General features: G+C 36.5%; 1 protein-coding gene across 7 annotated transcripts; it reads left to right on the top strand.

Moving 5' to 3' along the window:
- Positions 1 to 223: 223 nt before the first annotated feature.
- Positions 224 to 19825, top strand: PNPLA4 (patatin like phospholipase domain containing 4). Of its 7 annotated transcripts, none has more exons than XM_062603842.1 (9): positions 224 to 301; positions 1530 to 1834; positions 2641 to 2767; positions 8237 to 8421; positions 12186 to 12280; positions 12455 to 12590; positions 13552 to 13617; positions 17188 to 17340; positions 19266 to 19825. In XM_062603842.1, exons 2-9 carry the CDS (start codon positions 1676 to 1678, stop codon positions 19395 to 19397), a joined length of 1053 nt encoding a protein of 350 aa, XP_062459826.1. In that variant the 5' UTR covers positions 224 to 301; positions 1530 to 1675; the 3' UTR covers positions 19398 to 19825. The 7 variants fall into 7 exon arrangements, with proteins under 7 accessions (XP_062459826.1, XP_062459827.1, XP_062459825.1 ...); XM_062603843.1 differs by having other exon boundaries at positions 249 to 321; positions 19320 to 19825; XM_062603841.1 differs by having other exon boundaries at positions 251 to 321.
- The last annotated feature ends 30 nt before the right edge of the window (positions 19826 to 19855 follow it).

Below are 19855 nucleotides of genomic sequence, written 5' to 3'. Positions count from 1 at the left end.
ACAAGGTCCCCTTGAGGGACGTAACTGATCACCGCCTCCGTCCCCCTCACATGCTGACTGTCGTGCCGGGCTGCCCCGGGCTGCGCACGCGCGTAGGAGCAGCATCATGGGGAGGGCTGTACTCCCTGCCTCCCTCCCTCCCGCCCCCCCGCCGCCGCTTGGCTTCCTCAGGCTCCGTGGGCGCCCTTTCGTACTCCCCGCTGCAGCTCACGGAGCCGGCGCTGTCGCCGTCAGCCGGGGAAGGCAGCGCAGCGGGGGAGGCCCTCGCCGTCTCCCGAGGATAAAGCCACCCGTGGACAGGGTGCGCTCCTGGGTGCAGAGGTTGGGCACTTCAGGGTTGGGATTGGGCCCTTTTGGAGCCGCCCGGGACCCGTCGCGCACCCCCTTAGCGGAGGTTGTAAGCGTTGGTAGGTTCTGCGGCTCCCCGCGGACCTGCCTCTGTGGTCGTCATGGAGGGACGTGCGGCCGCTCTGGCTCGGTCTGGGTCCCGGTGCCGGGGATGTGGCTCGCAGGTTTCACTGTAGACCCCCGGGAGGGTCTGGGGCTGGAGCCTCCGGGAAGGGAGGCGGGGAGAGGCTGGGGGTGAGCTGGAAATTTGAAGGGATGTGGCCCTCTTAAAAATCGCCCTTCGGTTGCTAAGTTTACAAGTTTAAAAGGCGCGGTGACAGTGCTGTGTTCGCTTCGGCTGTCATGTGACGTTTAAAAATGTCTCAGGGTTTCAGCTGTGTTTTGCTTGTTTGTACCGGTTGTTTACTGAACAACAGTGTGTGTTTGGGGGAATCGAGTTGCATTCCAGGCCTGTTCTCATGGCGCACAGGACGAAGCAGAAAACTTTAAACTCACTTACTTAGTCGGGATTCAGTTTGAAGTTGATAAGTATACCTGAGACCTCACCTGTGCAGAAGCGCACTGGGTTTCTTTGCACTCATGGTAAGGGCAGTAACTTGTTTTTCATCTGAAAAACTTAATTTGCATATGTTACTCTTTATGGGCAAGGTCTTGCTGGGTTTAAAGCAGACTTGTATTTGATTTGTAAGTCACTACTAGGATATCCTTGTAGAATGGTAGATTCCAAGGCTTGTCTTCTATCAGCCAGAGTGCTTGAGTTTTTCTTACTAAGATCTTGACACCCGCACTTTGTTTTTGTGAGCTATTGGTTTGAATTTGCTGGAACACTCCTTGCACATTTTTCAGCTGAGGTAGAGGGAGCACAGTATCCACATTGTTAATCATAAGGCACAGTTCATTTGCTTGTTCCTTGTGTTGCTAGCAATATTAGTCCTTCCTGTTTCTGAAATGAACAACTGAATTCATGGTTAGTGGTGAAGAACACAGTGCCAGATGGATACTGAACAAAAGTTCTGCTTAGAACTATTTCACTGTCAAGTGAATCAACTGTTGATACATCTGTGTTTTAAATAAAGTGTTTGTGAAGAGGATCTTGTTACAATATCAGGGCCTTGGTGTGCAATTACCTTTCAACTATTCTTAAATTTTGTTTTGTTTTTTTCCTTAATGTTTTTAAACAGATTATGTTTAGAAGAAAGTTTCTACTGTGTTTGGCAATGGTGTCCAAGCTCATCGATACTTACTTTGTAACTTCATGGTGAAACAGCTTCTAAGAGTATCAGTTTAGGTACCACATCATCTGGATCCAGAGGTCACTTTTAAGAAAATGTGGACTGTTAAAAGTCTTTGTAGTGCTCAAATACTGTTGCTTCAGTTGAAAAAAAACAGATCATGTAGTTGTACACTACCAAAAACTCAGCAGTTCTGGATTGGAATTCTGAACTGTCGCACTGTAAGAGCACCCTGTAACAAAGTTCAATTCCAAGTAAGTATTTTTGTGAGGCTGTAGGTATAAGTGATGAGCATCAATACAGTGATAATATAATTTCCTTGAGAAATCTGCAGAGCTAAGCTTTTGACCTTGCAGCCTTATTTATGAAGTGAAGATACCTTTAGTATATCAAGGTAGAGGGCTTGTCAGCTGCAAGTTGCAGGAGAACCAGTGTTTCAGAAGGATGTTTTTTGTCTGACAGTTCTAAGTTAAAGGGAAATACTAATTTTTTAAAAAATTGTACTTCAGGCAATACTGCACTATATCTGGCAGGCTTATTAGTTAGAGTGATAGCCATTTGATGAAGTATAGGACCAGAGCTCTGGAAACTTTACTAAGGCAATGTTGAACAAAAAAGTGGGGAGTGGGAGGGGAAGGTCAATTTTTATTGGGTTGGTAAGGGAGGATAAAAGCATAAGAGTCTGGTCATTAAAAACAAAACCCCACAAAAACCAAAAAAACAAGAAAAAAGAAAACCCAGAAAACAAAAAAACTGTGGATATAAACAAAAACAATGGGAAAGGACACCAAATGAAGGCTAATTTGACTTTGAGAGTTTCAAATAGCAGTGTTTTTCTAGATGTCTAATTAAGTTCCTCTTTAAAATACAAATTTGTGCCTGTATAAATAGTGGAACACTCTGGTGTCAACTATTTAGGGGGGCTAAGCAATTGAGAACCATCTAGATGGTTTTACAACTATTTTAATTGACTGTTGATCTGTTTGGGGATAAATAATGTTTATCCTATATCTTCCTGGTTTTCTGTTTTTAATAGTAATATTTGACTGTATGATTATAGGTTTCAAAGATGAATGATAAACAATCAGTAGTAGATATGGGAATGGCTACAAGTGCAGAAGAAACTAAAATAGATGCTGGAAAAAGTCCCAGTGGAGTGTGTGATAGAAGCCAACATTCATTAGAAGGTACTGAGCCTTTTGCTGCCATCTTCTTAAGAAGGAACAGCCTTCCCTGTCCTCTCTAGACTTGTATTAATAATCAAGATGGTCTAAACTCTTAATTTGAAATCTTTGTATCATGCAATGTGTTTATTTTTTACTCTAAACAATCACAAGGATTAACTCACAAATCCTTTTAAGGGGCTTATACACAATTTTTCTAGTTTACAAGGACCTGTGTATTTTTCCTAAATGTCTTAATGGCTGATTACATAGTGTACTGATTATTTTGTATTATTATCTTAATTTTTTTCTTCAATGTCATCACACTTTTTCAATGCTTATTCCATGTGACTGAATCAGTTTCTTGAGTATTCGTAAAGGCTATGAATGATCTGTGATGCTAGTGAACGTTTTTTTTTTTCTGTTATAAATGTGAAAAAAATTGGACATTCTTGTGTGAGTGGTGATTTCTGATTCAGATAAATTAGTCATTACAGTTATAACCTTTATTTTAGCAGTGCTGCCTAACTAAACAGTTCTTTCTGTAATTTTGCTTGTTTTATCATTCCTAGCTAATAACTAATCCTCAAATGTGCTGTTATGCGTCACATATTTTAGTTCCTGTGCTTCAGGGTGCTTGGTCATTCACATTCTATGCATATTTAATTTTTGTTTATAAAGATGTTTTAGTCAGTTGCTTTGGGCATTTTCAGCTTTTATTTACAAATGAGATGACAGGGAGGTCGTTGTGATTGGTTAAGACGCTGAGATCCTGTGCTCTTTATATCATTATATTGCTCAGGAAACAGCAGTATGAGAAACTGCTGTGCTATTTCTTGTGCATGACAATTAGGAAGAGAGTACCTATTCTGAAAAAGCTGTATTGTACTGTGTCGTAATTCTGCTGTACAGGCTTGTCTCCTTACATACGTTCTCTTTTAGTTTTGCATTACAAATGAAAGATACTGCTGAGTAAGCCAAAAATGTTCCCCGGCTCCCCCATCTGTTACTCCCTCCCTGGTGTATTTTTAATCAGCAGCATATTTTTTTGTTGTTGTTGTTTTCACAGATGTGAGAATCTTTTAAATAGAATTCTAAGGTTTATGTTTATTCCTGAATGCTCCTGCATTATCTGTAAAGTAATGAGATTGAACAGGACCAGCGTCCTTCTGGATTCTTCTTTTACTTCTCTTTTCTTATTCTTCTATTTTTTTTTCTTGGATACAACAGAAGCGTATCTATCTACTTGGTTAAAATGACAATGTTTTCTAAAAGCAGTAGCAAAAGCAGTTGCTCTGTGCTATTGCTATGTCATATTTATGACAGAACTTTACAGTGTGCACTGTCCAGCTGAAATGTACTTATGCATCTTTTAAGTTTCGTTGACAGTTTTTCCTAAGACATGGCAATATGATAACTTTGAGTTAATAGATAATATCTTTAATGGTCAGAACTTACACTGAACCATCCAGGAGTATTTGTTCTGAAGTCCTGTGGAGCAGGTGTTTCAAAGCATTTCTAAGATAGCAAGATTTCTGCTGTTGGCTCAGGCAGCTGAAAAAATGGCCTATGTCCAGATGTGACTATGCTCCTATTTCTGGTAGTCTGTAAGAAATCTGCAGGGGAATAGTCATCCTGTAGACTTAGTTCAATTTCTCTGCATGTCCTCTTGGGAATTGTTATAACCCAACTATTCGTTTTGATCAGAAGAGAAGTGGTCTACCTAGATTATCAAAGCAAAAGACACTTCTGAATCATACTGTCTCTGAAATTCACCGTTCTAACTTGCAAATCAAGTGTTGCCATAATGTATTTGCAGGAATCAAAAGAAGAGGGAAAGTTTGTATTCTCATAAAAGGGTGTACATTGGTTTTCTATTTATTGCTCTAATGCCTGCTTTCTTATCTTCTACTCAGATTCCTTTGCAAGGTGAAGTGACATTGCTTAGCTGCATCTGTCATGTAGGTAGTTTCTTATGGAACCACAATTTTTACTCATCTGTATCATCTTTGTAGGTTAGTGCTTTGTTACAGATTTGTTTTAACTGGCCTTCAATGCAATGTACAGAACCTCCCTGCAGGCAGATGCATAGTGCAAGCCCTGAGCCAGTTTGATCTGATAGCTGGCCTTGTTTTGAGCAGAAGGTTTGGGCAGCAGACCTCCTGAATTATGCTATAACTCAGTGTTTTATTATTTTTACTTCTCACTATTTACCCAGTCATAGTGTCATTACAAGTATGTGCAAAACCTGTTTCTCAGTCATGCAGCTAGATGTAACAGCTGGATCTGTCATTTGAACATGAATGTAATCTGCCAATTAACATTTGTACTGAAGTATTTTTAAATTTCATGTATATGTGACATACATAACATAGACCTGGGAGCTGATTCCAATTAATAAAAATGTAGTGCCTTGATAATGCAACTAAACTGTTGTTACTTTTGATTTGAAGTCCTCTCGGGAGACCTGTAAAACAGTGCCATATTGTGTGTCATACAAATCCAGTGGATCAAGTACTTCTACGGGGGGGGGAGGAGCAGGAGAGGTAAGAAAAAAAAAAGGTTGAGGACTTTTAACTGCTGTTTGGGTTGCTTTCACTTCATCTTTTTGGACTTGAAATTAGTCTAAATAGAGTACAAGACTGACAGTATTCTTTAACAGTATTTCTTGACTTGAAATCCTAGTGTTATTTTTTTCTTTTTGCATGCTTATCTCTCACTGAATCCTTCTGTCAGTCAAGCTACTGATGTGAATACTCGCTGAATAATCTCTTTCTGTCTCTTGGGTAGGGGAATAAAGAGCGAGAAGTATGGGATCTAAGTATTAAGAATTAACTCTCATTAAAAAATGAATGCCATGTATCCAGACACTCAAGAGAACAGCAGTTACTCACAATAACTGGTAATTAGGAATAAAACTCATCAGAAAATGAAATTTCCTCATGAAGCCTTGTAAAAACAGGAGCGGACATCTGACTTTAGTCAGTATATTTGCAGTAGTTTTTGTTCTGATCTGTTGTGGGTTTTTTTATTTAATCTTAAATTTCTCGGTGTAAGTATGCTTTAGTTTTCGTCTTTTGGTGTGTTTTGTTTGGCTTGGGCTTTTGTGTTGTTTTTTTTTTTTGTGAACATCTAATTATCTTACAGTAGAGAGAGATAACCTTTTGGAATGCTTTGTAGATGAGCCTTGTAGGAAGTTCAGAAGATGTGCATGGACATAAGCATATATATGCTTGGTTTTATTTACATAACCGTATCCTACCCATTATCTTAAAATTATATTTCGTAAGTCCTGTAGATGTAATTCTTGCGATCTGTGAACTCTTACTTTGCTTATTTTCTGACCAATCAACTACATAAATATGGTCCTTATTTTATATAATGTTTACTATTAGTAGTGTCTTGAGACTGAAATCTTTTTGGAAAAAAAATGGGAGTTAATTTTTCCATGCTTGTGTTTCTTCATACCTAATAGTGCAGTTGCTTTGACCAAGTTCACCTTCTTGTCAGAGTGGCCCATGATGCAAATGTATCTTTGCTCCTAATTTGTAGAACGCATGGAAACAGCTGCAGCAGTTCATTAAACTCCTGAGAGTTTAGCTAGCCTGAAAGGAAGCACATCATGGAATCATGCTTCAAAGTCTGTTTTAGTTTCCTGGCACTTGACTGAAAAAAAAAAACGTCAGAGTTGTGTTTATTGTTTTCCAGTAAAATCTTGAGTAAACTTTTATCTTCTCTGCAGTACAGTGATTTTTATTTAGATTAAAAGATCCTTTCTTTGTAAAATTAGCAACATGATTTAGCATTTACTTCATTGCAAATGCCTGTCATTGTCATAGCAAGAGTCGACCTCAAGTCCTTTCTATCAGTACAAATGTGTAAGATGCTTTACAGGTATTCCTACTTACAAGTGGATGTGCAAGGGTTTTCAGTGTAAAGGGTGTAAAGCACAGTCTATAAACTACCTTATGATAGTATAGTGTTTTAGCAAAATGATAATGCACTAAACATTACAGTATTCCCTGTCACTGAGACATTGTTGGATTTTAATAATTGATTCATCGATGGCTTGACTTCACAAACGAAGATTTGGGAAGGGCTTTACCCACGCTTACTACAAGAGCCTTGATGACTAAAGAGGCCAATGTGGGATAGGCAAATCCAGTTGCAAAAAGCACAGTGAAAGGTCTCCTTGGGTGGTATAGGCGAGGCACGATTCTTTGTACGCTGTCTTTTCTCCTCGAGACTAATTCTGTGTTCTCAAAGGAGACAATGTTATGGGTGACTAGTTTGGTTTAGCAGTTTAGTATGTCTTCTCTTCTAGTGTTCTTGAAACCTGTTTCTTATCCTAACCTTTCCTGCACCTCTCATCTCTGTGCTGAATAGGCAACTTAAACCAAATTCTGTTTCTGTACGTTTACCTCTCTTCGTGAGAACAGATACCACAGTGTCTGTAGATTATTTCCGAAAGAAACATCTCATCAGCTGTCTTATTACAAACCAATAAAATCGAGTATATTCCTGAGTGACCAACTTTTTTTTTTTTGTCCCATTCATGTTGATATGTACCCAGATAGACTAGGTGTCTATTTTTTATTTAAAACAAAGATAATCTGTCCAATATCCTGCATATCTGTACAATATAATCTGCGGAATATCTTGCTCTCATAATTGTAGTTATTTGCAGAAACAAGAGCTAAAAAATATACAGCATCATATGTTATTCTTTTTAATAAACTGTCCCTAATTATCTGAATTTATGCTTCTATTTGTGTTTTGTTAATTTTAAATTACAATATTCTTGACCCCTTCAGAATATGTTTTGCTGCATTTAGTACTTTATATTTTGCTTAATATTTTTTATTTCTTATTTTAATAGTAGCAACAATATGTTGTGGGCTTTTTTTTTCTTTTTTAAATAAGAAATGATTCTAAGAATTTGTCTATTAATGATTACTAATAATACTACTAAGCAAATGAGTTCCAAAGGTGCAGGAAACAAGCTACTTCTTTACAGAATTAATTTGGGTTCAGGGCTGTGTATGTGTAAGGGGAGTGTGATGACACAGTAGCCATCAGTTTTATAATTTGACTTTGACTGTACATGATTAACCGTGTTTGCTCTCCAGTGGCATTCTTTTACCGCTTCTGAGTAGCTACCTTTGCTTTGTATTTCTTTGACAAATTAGATGAAATTTTGTGTATATATATATGTGTATATATATATATATATATATATATGTATATGTGTATATTTATTTCTTGATTGAAAAAGGGATTTGTCCCAAGGAGTAATTTAGGGTTGTTTCCAATTTTGGAACTAAATGCTACTTGTTCGATGTATTTAGTAATCAAAAGTTTTTACTTTTCTTAAATAAATTGCTGTTTGTTATTTAGATGTAGTATATTATATGTTCTGTACGAAAAGAATAGATGTATATTATAAGATAAAATTAACTGATCCTTTTTCCGACTGTGAAACTATCTCCACAGCAAAAATGAAACACATCAATCTGTCATTTGCAGCTTGTGGTTTTCTGGGTATTTACCACTTGGGGGCAGCAGCTGCTTTTTACAAGCATGGTAAGAAGTTACTGAAAGAGGTGAAAGCTTTTGCGGGAGCTTCTGCGGGATCACTGGCTGCCACTGTCTTATTAGCAGTACCAGAAAATATAGAGGTAAATTAATAAACTCGTAGGTATAGAACATGATAATTTGCAAGGATATTTTTGATGTATCATCTACCATTAATTTTTTAAAAGTATTTTGGTTCTTGCTTTAATCGCTGTAAAGGACCAGGACTTGTGTATATGTTTTTATAAACAAAATCTGTTGACTAGTGGGCAGAAATGTTTATGAAGCAAGTATTTCTTTATTGAAAAAAAAAACCTGTCATAGGAAACTTGTATTTTAGGCTATGTAAATATAATGTGTGTGAATGTTCAGTTGTATGCAGCCAGATATACTTTAATATGCCAGAGTCTGTGTGTACTTAATCCTTGTCCATTACAAAGTTAATCATTGTGGTCTTGGCTAGAGTTAGGCTTTGTTATGCAAATGAATAGCACTATCCTTTCCTTTTTTTTGTGAAAGGAGATGAAAATGGTAGATTGAATGTATCTTCATAAAGTCAAAGAACACCACACACTGGCTCAATTTTTTCCTTCCTGACTGTGCTTCATTAGCCAGTGCAAGAACTGGCTTGTGCACCTCCTTTTCACTAAGTACCATTCACAGTGTAACAGCAGTAGCCCCATTATATCATTGTAGCATTTTGTGCTTTTTTTCTCCAGAGATGCCACTCTTTTCTCACTGTGAATATGGCATCATGTAGAGACAGCAAAGTTATATTTGATGACAACTCTATTACAGGTTCTGTGGGGAGAGCATTAGCTTTCATTTTTGTTTGGTTGGTTTTCCCCATAGTTTGTCCTCCTGAAGTGCCTGTAGTGACTTTCATAGAGGACTAGGCCTTGCCAAAATGCTATTTCTTTAATATTTTGAATTATAATAAACAGCATTATTGGGAGGGAAGGGAAAGCTGTTAGATATTTGTCTAAGTACACTTAGGTTTCAGTCCAGTGAGCATCACCTAACTTTCTCCAGGCCTCGCTTATTAAAGCTTTCATTGCATTTGGTTAAAATAATATTCCCTGCTGATACCACACTTTGCCACTGATTTTTCTGTTTGTTTGTTGCTTGTTTCTGCTGGGATATGAACACAGCTTGCAGAATTAGCTATACTTCTGTTGCTTTCAGTAGTAAGTTATTCCCTGGCTTCTTTCCACCACCACCCCAGGTACATTCTTTATATGATTTGGTATTGGGCAAGTTCCACTCTGTTGTGAAGAGAACCTTACTTGAATTCTGTTAAGATGTTAGTAGCCTCTGACTAGTAGTTCAATTTCAAGTTTGTCTGGTATGATGCATACCTCTGATTTCCTTTGTGGTGAGTACAGCAGCTATACTTTTAACAGTTCAGGGAACTTTTTCTGCATATTGTAGCATCTAGGTGAGCAATGAGCATTTGGTCCTAGCCTGGTCTAACGTATGAAGATCTTTCTAAGTAAAAATGTTAGAACATTTTTTTGTTGTCATTGTTTCGTGGAAACTAAGTCTGTATTTCATTTCTTCCTAATTCTAATGGAATTTCAGTAAAGGCAGTGTTGTGTACTGAATAGAATTAACTTTTCATATCAGGGTAATTATATTATTACATTCTTGAGTTAAAATATTTTATATTTACATCTTGCATCAGTTAATTCGTTTTCCTTTTTTTTTTTTTTTTTCCTTCTCTCTCCAGAGATGGCTATGTTAGACAAGGTAGAATTAGGATTTTCTCCATCTCCTCATAGTCTCAAAGCTCTAAAACAACCTTTCCTTATCTTGAGAGAATTTTACCATTGAGGATTTCTTGTTTTGAATGTTGCTGTTCTAGTATGACAGTTTGCAAATGTTTTTCTGTCATATCTTGGATTTTTGTCACTGTTGAAAAGGCATGGGATTTGAGGATTCTAGGGAGTCTTCTAAAGTTATAGATAAGTGTGTATTTATTTCAAAAGTACCTTGATCATGTTTGATGTCAAGTTTGCTTAATACAAGTAGTTACAATTTCTAAACATGTTCTCAGTCACTGTTTTAAATTTAGATGTATTGTTTAAAGCTTCTAGCACTAAAATCGTAAAACAGTCATATCTGTAAGAAGTTGTCCCTTTTGGCAGCAAGAATTGAGAGTCTAGGTATGATTTATTCTTAGTACTTGTAATATGGAAAGTAGTTTTCTGTCATTCACCTAGGTTTGCATTCATCCAGCTCCCTTTTGCTCCATCACTTTATTAAATCATCTTAGGTTTAACGATAGTAGTTCTGAGGTGCCTCTCTGTAGGGTTTTGTTTCTTCTGTATTTGGAGAATGAGGTGTCTGAATGTGCAGCTGACTGACTACAAAAGCCTAACTGCCTAATGTGCATATAACTAGGTTTATGTATTAGTTTATATTTTTGAATTGGCTTGGAACTGGCAATGGCAAGTACCTCAGAGGGTAAAGGTGCAAATCTAACTTACGGGAAATGAATGTGCGCAAATCCTTACAGGGGTTGTTATTTTAAGAGGTATGGGCCTCTTTATGAACTTTTTTTGACACATTTATTCAAAGGCCATATAGAGAAAGTGGATGCAAAGACTGCTTTCCTGTCTTGAATGCTCTGTCATACAAGTGATGTGACAGAGTTTAACTGCTTCAGTCAGCTTGCTCATGATCTCATATTAATCCTTACCCCAACGCTTTCCTGATTTTCCTTCCATTAAATCCTGTACACTTCTCAGTAGGACACACTTTTTTTTTTTTTCACCTCTGGTCATATCAATCATTTATTTTGTTACTAGCAGCATATTTGTCCTTCATGCAGGAAGCTAATATGCCAAGAACCCAAATCCATCTATAGACATCTTTTCCTCTGTAAACATGTGGTTATATATGTAAATACGGGCATAATATATTTATCGAATTTCAGAAAACTGCATGAGATTGGATTTAGGTTTTTCTTCCCCCAAATCATTAGAGAAGTCTGCATGAAAGGATAAAATATATATATATATGTATAAATACTGAATAGTGAGTCTTAAGCATTCTGAATCATAATTTATTGCTTCAGAATCTTATTGCTAAAAGATAGATGCTACCAATTCCTTTACTCTCCCTTTGGAGTTCTTATGGCTCACACTTCAAGCTGTTTTTCTGCAGTCACTAATGCTAGGTATTTCATCTTTTATAAAAGAAGTTTTCTGTGCAGTGGAATCTATTGTCTGCTTTTCTGTAATGCTTTTTCTTTGTATGTCATCACCCATCACAGTATTCCATTCATTAAGTGCTTTCGTAGTATTGTATTCAATCAATATATGCATTTATTTATGTAGCATGTATTTATATATGTGTATGTATTTATGTAGCATGATTTTTGCATTAGTGAGAAGAAATTGTGTTAATTGTAATATTTTACATGCTTATGGGCATCTTGTGTATGGTTTTAGTATTGAAGTAGTCTTTAAAATAAAAGGTGGCTTCACACTTGAAATATAAATGACCATTCTTGTAACGGCATGGTTCAGAGAACTGACTGTTTAGCAGTAGTAATGCATAGAAAAATAACCTTTAATTTTCCTTGATTGTTAAAGTTGTAATCTTGTGAGGGATTGTTATTAGTATTATTAGTGTTATAATTATTTTTATTTGGGATCTAAATTTCTTACAAAATAATTCTTATAAAGGATCAACATTTTGTTATGCATATAATATTACAAACCAAGCACATAAAAGAATTTCAGTCTGATCTTATAGTGCTCTCTTGATTAAAGTTTTAGCTGCTAGCATGTTTTAGATACCACAGTTGAACATACTTCCCATAACTAAAATATCCTTAATAGTGAATGTTTTTAATTTCCAGCAAAGTAAGCAGTTTGCCTATGGATTTGCAGAGGAAGTTAGAAAATTGGACTTCGGTGCTTTAACGCCTGGTTATGATTTTATGAAGACACTTAGGTACCTATCTTAATGCATCTGTAAGATCATTTATGTGTGAAGCTCTAAATAAAACTGGAGAGTGTGCATATTTTTTCTATACTGTGGGGCTCTCAGCACTTTTTCACCCCTAACATATTTGCAAGGTTTTAAAATAATGATGGTGAATAATGCTAAGCATTTTCATTACTCTAGGGAAGGCATAGAATCTATTCTTCCTCCTAATGTTCATGAGATAGCTGAGAACCGGCTTTATGTGTCAGTCACTAACACCAGAAACGGGGAAAATCATTTGGTTTCAAATTTTGCCTCCAGGGAGGACCTCATTAAGGTAATGATGTTGAATATTGCTGCTTTAAATAAAAATGCTTCAGTTTCCTCAAGACTTAGGAGAATGTTATTAGCTTTACAATAAATCACTATTTTACTCAAATAGTCACACTGTCAGTGGTGCTACAACCATAACATAAATGATGGAAGCAGAATTCCATCCTACAGTTTCACAAATTCCACTGCAAGTTATTTTGGTGTTTGTGTTTCTTTCATTTGTCTTTAAAGTGCTACCTAGTAGGCAAAGTGTGTTTAAAAAGCAAAAGGGTAACTAATGGTTACAGTAGATGAGAGTAAAACAGATAATCTCAAAATTTTGTAGCAACTTGCTGTCTTTTTGCATCTCGTCATTGATACCATTTATACTTTAATTCATCACGAAAGTGAAGGAAAGGTTACTGAAAATCCAACACTTTCTACAGGTCCTTGTGGGGAATAGATATAATATAATGTTAAATACCATATATAAACTGTATTTTAACTGTCACTGGAAAGCATATCTTTTACTGGTCGTCTCTTCTTTTGAATGTCACTTTTAAAATCTGGATCAGGATTGTATACATAATCTGATATGAAATGGTAGGAGGAATTCAGATGCATGTAAAGCAAATATTCTTTCTAGTAATTGACTATACCTTAGTGGAGGATATCATAAGATATAGCAGAATAAAGGAGGAAATAGAATAAGAAGGAATTCCTTCTTTCCCTACTCTTGTGGATGGGAAAAGATAAGAGTAAATAAGATCTTCTTTATAATTAACACTTTGGGAAAAAAGAGCATACTCGGTAACAAAATCTCAATGCATGTAAATTTATGCATTGCAAAACTAATGTATTGACTGATTACTGCTATATTATTTAATATGGGTATACATGCATGAAAATACGTATGGTTCGGAATTACTTTGCTGCGTTTTCTTCACTTTTTTTTTTCTCTATTCTTTCTCATTTATTTTCTGTAGGTCCTGCTGGCAAGTAGTTTTGTACCAGTGTATGCAGGAATTAAACCAGTGGAATATAAAGGAGAGGTAATTTTTCATTAAGTGTAACTACAAACTTTTTTGTGAGAGAGTATTTTTCATTTATGATGCAATTATATGATCTTAAGGGAAGACAACTGCAGTACTATATTTATTAGAATAGTTATTGTTTCTGTTGATACTGTAGATTAACACCATGAAAAAGGTAACATGAGTTTGTTCATGGGTTGTTTCAAAAAATGTGGGTTCTGAGACTGAGATGATCTCTGTGCATGAAGCTGTTTCCTTAATGTCTTAGTAAAGATGCTTCTCATGACAAGCTGTGTTACCAACTCTAAAATGCTTTTTGAAATTTAAAGGATCAACAATCTGCTTTTCTGTTTAATGGAAAGAATGGTAAGGAAGGTCTTGGCAGATTGGACACTGCTGGAGTATGTGTGCTTGTTTACATATGTGTTGTTCTCATGGTCTGTACAGAATTACATGCTTGCCAGGCACTTTCAAATCTCTTACCTTTGGACAAGCATTAAAGAATAAACTTTTTTCCTATAACACACAGTTACGAAGTTTTCAGAGGTGTACAGTACTATAAGAAAACCTTTTCACAGTTGCCTGTACTTGATTTATCTTCAAGAATATTTTTGTCTTTCTTCCATAAATATATTAATACTTCAAGACTAATTTTGACTGTTTAGTATGTTTGTAATAACTAGAAAGATGAAAATAGCCATTTCTTTCTTTCTGAGAAATACTACATGGTACTTTTCCCTTTACTCCCTCATACATATCCACATGATGTCTTTAGAACATCTATAATCCTCACAGCAACCCTGCAAAGAAGAAACATCTCCAAAACAATATGTATTTGTTTGTAGCAAGAGGGAGTTGGAGTTTGTTATGTCAAAGTTTGCCAGCTTTAGAATTATGTGTACAGCAATATATATCAGCTAAAATGTTGGAAGGATTTAAATCAGTATTGCCTGACAGTTGCTTGCAGCTTCCCATGATCTGATTGGAGTCTTTGTATGTTGTTTGTGCATTGTAGTGGTCATGCATGGATGTTTGGGTTCATTCTGCCATTAGTTAAAGGGAAGAAATGACATTGTTAAATTTCTTGTGTTCTTCTTTCAATTAAGAAATTGAAAAGATGCTTTGGAGTTTTGTCCAAAGCTCATCTAAAACTCATTTTATTAGATGAACTCTGCTATTATGGTTTGCAGAGTATTGCAGTATTTACTGGAACACCTACAGCTTCTTCCTAGTGCACACTTCTCATTCCTGCCTAACTTAATTCTTTGCATTCAAAAGTGAAATCAATGGATGTTTTTTTGCAGAAACTGGTTATTCTGTTACTTGAAAGCTTGTTTGTCATTCCCAAAGCTTCTTACTACTCTCTGTGAGATTAAAAAAAAAAGTATTTTTTGGGAATGAGGTTGTTTTCATTTATTGTTACTTGTTGTGATTAGTTCTGCATGTCTTCACTGACTTTTCTCATACTCTGTAAAACATTGCATTGGTGGTTTGTTTTTTTTTTGTGTTTTTTTTTTTTTCTGTTAAATGGATATGGCTTCCATTCTCTTAGTCCACAGCACTTAGAGCAGGGTGGGAACTTAGGATCTCTCTTGCAATAGTAATGAGTTTATGTGAGTGGGTACTGGAGGCCCTAAAGCATTCAGTATAGAGCCAGATATGTGACATGTAGCCTCCTGATCTAGGCATTGTCAGCACTGAAATCAGTAAGATGGACTGGATATTCATTTGACTCTGTGAGGTCACCTGTCCTATTAGCGTATTCCAAGTTTTATGGAAGCTGTACTGTAAAAGGCCAGTGTTCAGTCTGTCTGCATTTACACTAGTTTCAGTTATTCCTTAGGTGGTATTCCAGGGCAGCATGGAGTCAAGGTTACTGTCTGCTAGCTACTGAAGTCTGCCGGCCTTATATGTGCTTCAGAACAGTTAATGTGCATCTTCTCTGTGCTACATATGTCACTTGCATACATATTACCAGGTCATTTGGGAGCATTTTCAAAATGTAATTCAGTATGATATTCAGGTGTATGATGCATGGTAAGTAAGGGAGTATGGTGCACTTCTGCTGGAATGGTATCAAATAATAGCCAAATTTTTTGATAGCTTGTCCATACAACCTAGGGTAAACTGCTCGCAACAGTGTTCTTTTTAGGAAGAATACTTTTTGGGAAGCATTTGGCTTGCACTGAAATGGAATTTGGGTGTGGTCCGTGTAAAGACCAGGCTTGTGCCCCTAGACTGCCTCTAGACACAAAATATCACAGAATCACAATCCTAGAATGCTTTGGGTTAGAAAGGACCTTAAAGGTCATCTAGTTCCAACCTTCCTGCCATGGGCAGGGACAGTTCCCACTATACCACATTGCTCAAAGTCCCATCCAGCCTGGTCTTGAACACTGCCAGGGATGGGGCATCCACAGCTTCTCTGGGCAGCCTGTTCTGGTGCCTCGCCACCTTCATAGTGAGGAATTTCTTCCTAATATCTAACCTAAATTTACCCTCCTTCAGTTTAAAGCCATTACCTCTTGTTCTATAGCTATTTGCTCATATAAAAAGTCCCTCTCCAGGTTAATTGTAGGTAAAGCTACTGGAAAGCTGCTGTAAGGTCTCCCCTGAGCCTTCTCTAGGCTGAAGAACCCCATCTCTCTCAGCCTCTCTGCACAGGAGAGGTGCTCCAGCACATCATCTTTGTGGCCCTTCTCCGGACTTGCTCCAACAGGTCCAAGTCCTTCCTGTGTTGTGGGCCCCAGAGCTGAACGCAGTACTGCAGGTGGGCTCTCACGGGAACAGAGTAGAGGGGGAGTATCGCCTCCTTAAACCTGCTGGTTATGCTCCTTTTGATGCAGCCCATGATGTGGTTGGCTTTCTGGGCTACAAGTGCAACACTGCTCATGTTAAGCTTCTTGTCAACCAGTATCCCCAAGTCTTTCATATGTGGGACTCTGCAAGAATTCGGTTGGTTGCTTTTGTTTTTCCTTCCTCATTCTTTGCTATACTCAGCTTCTTTAGCAGACTTGTTATCTGCTCCCTCTTATGTGCTATAGTTGTTCAGCTCTTTTCCACCTTTACCTTCAGCTTTCCAGCTATTGCTGTCTTGTATTGTATATGTAAGAATACAAGAGGCTCTGGGAGAAGAGAGGAGTCATTTTTGGTTTAGTTTCTGCAATCGCTTTACTTGAACATACATGTTGTCCAGCTCCTAATTTGCATCAGAGTAATATTTTAGAGGAGTATATGTTTCACGATATGTTTCATGTGTAATATTATTATCTGATGTTATCATGTATGTGTTGCAAAAAAATTCTGCCTGGGGCATTTTGTTGCTAGGTTAACAAGACTTATCAGTAGCTTGATAAATACCTCATGTATTTACACATAATGTCAAATGCTCATTAATGAAACACTCTGTGTGTACTTTGTCAGGTCTTTGATTTTTATGTATTATACACAAGTTATTAACAGTATTCCGAGAAGGAATCTTGTAAGTTTTCTTAAGGGTGGGGTGGAGGAGGGACAGGAAGGATGAAGTATTCAGTCATGATCATACTGTCCTAAGGTTACTTTTAAAATATTTCTGTTTCCCAATAGAGGTGGGTTGATGGTGGCATTACCAATGGCCTTCCTATCTTGCCTTTTGGAAGAACTGTGACAATTTCTCCTTTCAGTGGTCGTTTAGATATATGTCCACAAGATAAAGGACATGTGGATCTTTATATTAAATATGCAAAACAAGATATAATGGTGAGTTGCTTGTTTGTTAAATAAATTCATAAGAAGAAAAAGTAGTTGTGCAGTTAAGGCTATGCTTATTTTTAAGTGTCTGGTTTGTGCCTATATATCAACTTAAGTAGTATTTTGGCATTTTCTGGTTTGCAAATGGAGGGTAAACTTTTTCTTAAATACAAGGGAAGGAAAATGTAGAATAAAGAAGAAAGGTTGAAAAACATTGATCTAGTATGAAATTGAGCAAATTATCACAAGCTTTTAAATGTAAATAATCTAGGCTTGCTTTAAGTGTCAGCTGGTTTTGGCTAAGCAGAGTGTTTATAGGACTTCTGTAGAATACCTTGGAGAGAGAAATGCCAGAACAGCCCTTCATGCTTATTGAAATCAGCTGCTCTAACTGAATTTAAAATACAAGTTTAAGTTGTACATTTGAAATGGTATGCAATGACTTGTCACTTCATTGCTCAAGAAAGCTTGTGAACATTTGTGACCACAGTGCTTTCTCAGAAGTCAGATGTTATAGAAACATTTCTGCATACTGAAATGTAAGCTAAGACTGATTTTTATGATTTTTATGCCCTCCTTTTCATCATTGACATTTCTGTCTTTGCAAGGTTCTTCTCATAAACTTTAACCTCAGTCTTGCTTCCTTTGACATGATGAAAGAAAATATTGAATAGCAGTAGACCTAGCTGTCAAAAAAATCCCATTGAAAGAGAAATAAAGATTAACAAAAAATGGTACTTTATTTTTTTTAGTTTCTTTTAGACAGTTCTTACCATGTTTTCTTAATTTGAGTAAAATTAGTGTTATGTAATGCAATACTAAAATAGACCAATTTCTGAATCTTTATAATGTTTCACAGATTTTAAGCATAGCAATACTTGGTAAATGGTCATAAGGTATGATTACTGATTTCATATATATTTAAATAATATGCAATCGGTTACTGTATATTTCTTAGTCATGATTTGTATCTAAACTCTAGTGCAGCTAGAGGAGGAAAAATGAGCTGGAGTTTAGGTTATTTTAGAGACAAAAAGTTAATTGCAGATTTACATTGCTTCTAAGGTCGTGCAGGTGCAGACTTGTGAGGAAACTTGGGCAACATTTTAAACTATTCCATTCAAAGCACCTTTAGCTTTTAGAGCTGTAAAAATGTGCACTAAGAGGTTTTTTTGTTTTGTTTTTTTTTTAGCAATTTAATTTGCATAAAATGAAGAGTTGTATATTTTAATTTGTCGGTACTGGAATGTGAACAGTTTTGTGTCTCCTCAAACCTCCTCCATCTATTAGTGCAGAATTTGAATAATTGCTTACTTCAAATAGTGAAGATTATTTTGATACTGTTTTGTAGAATTGCATATAATAAAGTCTTTAGCTAAAGTATTAATAAATTAAATGAACATTAGTTTTAATTTAATTACACCTGTAGTTAAGAACAAAGTTTTGAAATCTTTTTACACCATCAAAATGACCACTTGACATGCTGAGTAGTTCTTAATTTGTTGCTGATACAAGCTACATTTATACTCATATGTTAAACATTGCTTGGGAATGTTCCCAAGAATGTGGTTGTTTGCACTAGTAAACTGTCAAAATATTTCCTTGCACAAGTTTAGCATGTGCCAGGACCACTCTGCCAGACACTTCAGGAATGATTCCAAAGTCAAAATGTTTCAGAAACTTTGGGCAGTTTTACAGGCATGCAGTCTGTCTTGGATGCTGTGAGTTTACTAGCGTTTATTCAGACCCTAAGTGCCAGTTTGTCTTTGCTCTCAGCAGTGTACCTGGACATGGTTAATTCACTAGTGTAGACATAGCCATTCTGGACTTTTGTTTTTACATATGCTGCATGAAACATGACAGAACAGATAGCAACACAGTCAAGTCTAGAGTTGCTTTAATAAACTAATTTATAGCTTCTCGCTCTGTTGCAGCTGTCTCTGGCCAACCTAGTAAGACTTAATCAAGCTTTTTTCCCACCAAACCAGGAGAAAATGGAGTCGTTGTACCAAAATGGATTTGATGACGCTGTTCATTTTTTACTGAAAGAAAACTGGTTTGAGTAGATGCAACACAGAAAATTAACAAAACCTGATGGCTGTCAAAACAATTCCTACAGAATCTCAGGAATTGCTGTCCCAATTCCTGTTTGCAAAAATAAAAATCACAATGGCATTGCATCTGATTCTGCAGAGAAAGTACTGGTTGTGTTCCAAAGACCTGTATAAATATGTCAAAATCAGGAATTGTACTTGCCTGGTAATTGTCTTGTTTTGAGGAGATTCAAGCTTAGATCCATTTTGCTTCAGCTGAAGACTTGAGTTTGGGAACTATGAAAAATTACGATCTGTATTGTTCACTTGATTTAATAGTTGTGCGTGCTAATTGCATGCTTGTGATATTGCTGATCCAGTACATACTTTGCAGTATTGTAAAGGACTTGAATGCTTAGCACTAGCCAGAAGAAATAAAACATTTGCACTAACTCTGTTTTTTTTTTTTTTAAATATTAAAAAGTTATTGG

The sequence above is a fragment of the Pezoporus occidentalis genome, unplaced genomic scaffold (genome assembly GCF_034315485.1).
Source record: "Pezoporus occidentalis ecotype Australia unplaced genomic scaffold, CSIRO_AGI_Poc_V1 ctg81, whole genome shotgun sequence".
Lineage (NCBI taxonomy): Eukaryota > Metazoa > Chordata > Aves > Psittaciformes > Psittacidae > Pezoporus > Pezoporus occidentalis.
The sequence above is the reverse complement of the archived record's forward strand: the minus strand, read 5'-3'. Positions and strand labels throughout refer to the sequence as shown.

Excerpts from the sequence above, each read along its gene's own strand:
- PNPLA4 (XM_062603842.1), top strand. The coding sequence starts at position 1,676 with ATGTGGACTGTTAAAAGTCTTTGTAGTGCTCAAATACTGTTGCTTCAG. Across the intron at positions 2,768-8,236 it reads AAGCCAACATTCATTAGAAG|CAAAAATGAAACACATCAAT; the intron begins GTACTGAGCCTT and ends CTATCTCCACAG. Across the intron at positions 12,591-13,551 it reads CCAGGGAGGACCTCATTAAG|GTCCTGCTGGCAAGTAGTTT; the intron begins GTAATGATGTTG and ends TATTTTCTGTAG.